Genomic DNA, 5,907 nt, shown 5'->3' with positions numbered 1-5,907 from the left:
CGTGGGTCTGGCCCGGATGTTGCTCCTAAGTGTTCCTATGGGCTGACCTACCACAACCGGGTGGATAGGTCCACTGCTCAAAGCCCGTCCGTGCAAAGTCAAAGGGCTAGATCCCGTGGTCAAACGCTACAGGGTTAGGCGGGACGGGGGCCCTGGGGGTAGCAATGCCACCCGAGCGTCGCACCGGGCCCTCATACATGCGGGGTGGTGTGGTGGCATGTCCGAAGAGGCGGCACGCGTCTCCGGGGTGTGCCCCCATCCAAGTGACGGCAGCACTGCCTTGCGTGCAGGGGGGCACACCGCGGAGCCCGAAGACGGGCGTCTACGCATGCCTGAACACTTTCACATATGCATCGGGACCCGTGCGATGTTTCGGTGACATAGCTACACCCCGAATCCCCCACCAACTAGAATTCCCTCCGTGTCGACCGTTTCCCCCCTCCGTGACACGGCGATAGTGACGTTCGTAACGGGGGGCAATCGATATACAATCAGGGTATGTTTTTTTAGATAAGGCATAATTATCTTATGCAAAAACAAAAACTAAAATAAAGTAAAAATGAGAAAATAAAGTAAAAATAAAAAAATAGTATGCCGTCGGCGAGGCCGTCGGCATACCTGTGCACACACGGAGGTGCAGCCCCACGGATCGATGACGTGGCATGGCGCACGGATCGATGACGTGGCAGAGGGGCCTATGCCGACGGCTATACCGTAGGCATATATTTGCTATAGGTAGTATAAAGCGAAATTTAAAATAAAACTAAAAAAATGTATGCCGACGGCTAGGCCGTCGGCATATCTGTGCACACACGGAGGTGCAGTCCCACGGATCGATGACGTGGCATAGCACACAGATCGATGACATGGCAGAGGGGTATGGGCCAGGTCTATGTCGACGGCATAGCCGTCGGCATAGGGCTGGCACGGGTATGCCGACGGCCGCCGTTACCACCCATCGGCGTAGGCTCAACGTCGTCAAACGGTCAGCGCTGACGGCAAGGGCTATGCCGACGGCCGCTCCTATGCCGACGGGCCCCGTAGGCGTACCTCGAGCGGTCCCGACGGCCTCGTATATGCCGACGGCCCCATCGGCATATATGTATTTATGCCGACGGCTTTTCTACGCCTACGGCCTGCCCTTGGCCGTCGGCAAACGAAGTTTTTCTGGTAGTGGTCCTCGAGCTCGTGGATGTATTGTTCCTGACGCCCCTGGTCCACGACAAGATCCTTCAGCTTCTTGGCGTTGGTTGCAAACACCTTTCCTTCATCCTCCACCATGACACGTCGCACGGCCACTGCGACGCCATCCCTGTCGAACGAGCCATCGCTCTCGTCCCTCGCCACCTCCACACCTATCCCTCTCTTCGCCATCGCCCGTGCAATCATGGGCGTGTCAATAATGAACGGGAGCATAACCAGCGGGAGCCCGAAGGCGAAGCTCTCAATGGTGGAGCCCCACCCGCAGTGCGTCAGGAATGCACCCGTGGCGCCGTGCGCAAGCGCCGTCACTTGCGGCACCCACCCTGTGCAGACCGGCCCGCGCAACCGGGTTCGCTCCTCGAACCCGGCTGGCAACAACTCTTCGTCGTTGCCGGTGCCAGCCGGCTTCCGTAGAGCCCAAAGGAAGCGCACACCGGCGAGCTCTATCCCGAGCGCGAGCTCATGGATGTTCTCTAGCGTCAGTGGTGCCTCGCTGCCCAGCGCGACGTAGATGACAGACTTGAGGGGCTGGTCGTCCAGCCATCGTAGGACCTTGGGACGGCTGACACCGCCTGAGCTGTTTTGTGGGTGGTCTTCATCACGGTCGTCGGGCACCGCCGGTAGCAGGATCCCGGCAGGGATGGCGGGCTTTCGGAAGAGATCGGAGAGGAGGCTGAAGATCTGGGGCTCCAGTTCTTCACAGCTGCGGTGGATGGTGAGGCGACAACGCTCCCAGATGTGCCATAGACGGTCCATGTCGGACACGCCAGATGCGTTGGCGTGGAAGGCGCCGGCAACCCACTGAGCCTCGTGGCGGAGGAAGAAGGTGGTGCACGGGAAGGGGATCCACTTGGGCGGCACGGTGAAATCCTCCGGCTCCGTGCGCGGGTGCGCGGCGTTCGCCCACCGCGGCCCCAAAAAGGCCGCAATGGCAGCATGGAGGATTTGGAACAGCGCACACGGTACCTTGTGCTGGTCGGCGATGGGCAGCACCCAGTGGTGGCAGAAGTCGAGGATGATCCAGTCCGGCCTCCTCCCGGCGGCGACGGCGTCCGCTAGGAAAGCCGCGAGCGGGTCGGCAAGGCCGTCCATGGCCTTCATGAGGAGGCCCATCTTGTCGGGCAGCACGTCGGCCGTTGACTCAGCATCCTCCGGCAGGCCCTCCACGGCCGGCAGCGGCAGCGGCACGAAACGGAGGCGGGCGGACAGGTGCGCCGGCACGGGCGGGAGCCGGGCGAGGTTCCGTGGCGTGGAGACAAAGGTCACGGCGTTGCTCCTCGCAGCCAGGCGCTTGGAGAGCTCCAGGTACGGAATCATGCGCCCGAACGCCAGCCACGGGAACACCACCACGTCCAGCTCGCCGGCACCGGAGTCAGCAGCCGCTGCTGCGATTTCCATCTGCTCGCAACGGGTCGATGGAGCAAAGTAAAATATGTTGGCCCAGACCTCGTCGCCGAGTACTTTCCGGTGACGGTGACGATCGACGACGAACGCTTCTACTAGCCGATGCACTCTGGACGAGCTCCTTTACGCCGAGATGCACGCTGCACCGAGGTGCAAAGCTAGTAGCCTTGGCGAGCTGATCGATCCTTGTTGCGTACACACACGTAGCTAGCTAGAGCTTTCGATCCGATGGATATAGCCCCGGCGGAAACAACGCACGTGAACACAAGACGCCGGCGTATTGCCACAGGCTCGTATCGAGCCTTTTCTGATTTGTATTACTTCACAAATCCACGGTACAAGTTACATGGCTGATTACACGCATATAAATAGTACTAGCACCTAGCTATCCAGGACAATACTACTCGGAGACCAAGTCTTGTACTACTCGGATACATGCATGCAAGCCAACTTGAACACGTACCGGCTACCAGGGGGACTGAGTCGTGTTTAACTCCAACAATCACCCCCCTAAACACGACGTCGTCACGTCACAGCTCCGACGCCGATCCTTTTTCGCATCTCCAAAAACATCTCTCGATCCAAAGCCTTGGTTAGGATGTCCGCCAGCTTATCATCAGTGCGATTGTAGTTGACCTCCATCTTTCCTTCTTCCACGCCGTCTTTCATGTAGTGATACATCGTATCAATATGCTTGCTCCTATCATGCCGCACTGGATCCTCGCGTAGAAAAATTGTAAACTCACTGTCAACATTGAGCACCACTTGTTCCAGATCTCGATCCATGAGATCACCGTGTAGCCACCCTAGCCACACACCTTCACATATCACAGCTGCAGCTGCAATATACTCTATTGCATTAACTGCGGGTGCTTCGCCCTTCTTATTAGCTCAAGATGAGGTTTCATTTGAGCGTCAATTGGATTGCAATCTTTCATGCCATAGTTTTCAAGTACCTTTCTTGTGTATGCCTCCTGGCATAGTGTGACCCCCTCCGTCTTTTGATGTACCTCTATCCCGGGGTAGTAGCTCAAAAGACCTAGATCATCCATCTTGAAAAGCTCTTTCATCTGTAGCTTGAACTTTGCAATCACTTCTTCATCTGCTTCAGTAATTAATAGGTCGTCGACGTAGATGCCAACTAGTAGACGATCCCTCCCTTCACCTCTCTTGTACATTGCATGCTCTAGTGGGGCTTTCTCAAATCCAAGAGAAATCAATGTCCGATCAAGTTTGATGTTCCACTCCCGAGGTCCTTGCGATAGCCCATACAGATTTTGTGTAACTTCAGTACCTTGTGCTCTTCTCCCTCTTTGATGAAACCCGGCGGTTGATTCACATACACATCTTCTTCTATCTCGCCGTTCAAAAACGCGGAGTTTACATCCATGTGATGTATCTTCCATGATTCCTGAGCCGCGAGAGCGATGAGTAATCTCACCGACTCCAGCTTTGCAATGAGAACGAACACTTCTTCGAAGTCCATACTTTCCTCTTGCACATACTCTTTGGCCACAAACCTCACTTTGTGCTTCATGCACCCTTCAACATCTTTCCTGACCTTAAATTGCCACTTGAGCTCTATCGCCTTTTCATTGTTGGAAAGATCCACAAGCTCCCATGTATTATTGTCATGGATCGACCCCAACTCTTCTTTCATAGCATGACTCCAACACTCCTTCGTATTTGCGTCCACAAATTCCGCCGGTTCCTCGGCGCTTGCTAGACACCGTCGCCCACTCCCATTCACCATTACCGGGTTAATCGTCTGAAGAAATTTCTCCGGATATGAGTGTAACTCCAGATGTAGATGATCGGTTGTAGATGGACGTGTCGTTTTCTCCAGTACTTTCGGAGGCGACATAGGTGCCGAAGTGACGTCATCTTCTGCGTACAATTCTGCTAGCAACTGCGAGCCACCACCGATGCTCGCTTCTAGGCTGACAAATAGAGCACTGGACATACTTGCTGACTGGCCACCACCAAGTGATGCTACTGCACCCCCTGCGCATGAGATTGGTGCTGCATCATTTACACGTAGTAAAGTTCCAGGTGCCACCACGTATGAACCATGAGACACTTCCCCAAGTGGGTCTTTTCCTTCCTCTGGATGTTGCCCACGTTCTGGCCCATGCACCATGCCTCCACGTGGTGATGCTTGAGCTGCTAGCTTGCAGTGGCCACCACCGCCCAACTCGCTGGAGTGATCGGCTTCTTCTGGGTACCCGTCCTTTGCTAGGCTGCGCCCTCCGACGCACATGGCTGGGCTTTGCAAGAGAACGCGTGTGCCTCGCTCGCCTCGACTCGCTACTTGACGACCGCCTGCAACGCTCTTTGCCGAGTTGTTTTCGTGGACATCTGGCGCCACGTACGCCATTACGTCATTGTTTTTTGTGTCGCTTTTGCGGCCGCCTACGGGCCTCTCCTCCAGTTGACCAACACAAAGACTGCTTCTCCATGGTCGAGCACATGCTGCTTTCGCTGCATCCGATCCAGCAAAGTTAGCACTTATGCCCATAGCATCGACATAAGCTTCAGAACCACCCCCGCATCTGTAGCATAGATACGAGTTTCCGGACCATGAAGATGATGGCAAACTTTTTCTTCCGCAAGCTCGACAATTTCTTTAGTCAACGCTTGAGAGTCTGGATCCTCGTCGTCCACCAGCTTACACATCAACATCATGTCTCCATCATCTCCTTGCTGGGTCATGAGCGCCTTCTGCTTCGGTGCTTCCTTGCAGTCAGCCTTGAAGTGACCGAGGAGGCCACAGTGATAACACCTCACTTTCCTGATGTCAAACTTCCTCCTCGGTGGTGGTACAGCCTCATCGTCTGAGTCGTCATCCGAGTCGGCAAAATTCTTTCTCACCGAACGCTGCTTCCCCTTCTTCTTGCTGCTACTTGTGGATCCGTCTTGCTTTTCCTTTGACAAAGCGACCCACTGCGCCCTTGTGAGCATCACAAACTCGTCGTTCCTCCCGTCCCCAAGATTGCAGCGCATCCGCTCATCGTGGGTCTTGTATCGTCCGACAAGATCGTCGATGGAGAGAGTCTCGAGATTAACGCACTGCTCGATCGCCGTGACAATTTGCAGGTACCGGGGAGGGGCTGCGCGCAAGAACCGCCGGACAACCGAGGTCTCCGTGAGGTTTTCTCCAAGCGCGCGGATCCGATTGACGAGAGTAGCCACTCGTGAAGCGAACGCATCCACGGACTCATTGTCGCCGATGACCAAAGTCTCGTAGTTCCTTAGGAGAGTTTGGAGATTGGCTTGCTTGACGTGGGTGTGTCCCTCAAA

The 5,907-nt window shown here is 55.4% G+C and overlaps 1 protein-coding gene across 1 annotated transcript; it reads right to left on the bottom strand.

Annotated features, from left to right (window-relative positions):
* Positions 1–700: 700 nt before the first annotated feature.
* Positions 701–2,635, bottom strand: LOC123167185 (UDP-glycosyltransferase 91C1-like). Its single transcript, XM_044585016.1, has one exon. It carries the CDS (start codon positions 2,599–2,601, stop codon positions 1,024–1,026), a length of 1,578 nt encoding a protein of 525 aa, XP_044440951.1. The 5' UTR covers positions 2,602–2,635; the 3' UTR covers positions 701–1,023.
* Positions 2,636–5,907: the final 3,272 nt, after the last annotated feature.

Source organism: Triticum aestivum, chromosome 7D, assembly GCF_018294505.1.
Source record: "Triticum aestivum cultivar Chinese Spring chromosome 7D, IWGSC CS RefSeq v2.1, whole genome shotgun sequence".
Classification (NCBI taxonomy): domain Eukaryota; kingdom Viridiplantae; phylum Streptophyta; class Magnoliopsida; order Poales; family Poaceae; genus Triticum; species Triticum aestivum.
This window is presented reverse-complemented; position numbering and strand designations above follow the sequence as displayed.

Bases quoted from the DNA above. Each gene is read 5' to 3' on its own strand.
- LOC123167185 (XM_044585016.1), bottom strand. From the start codon at position 2,601: ATGGAAATCGCAGCAGCGGCTGCTGACTCCGGTGCCGGCGAGCTGGAC.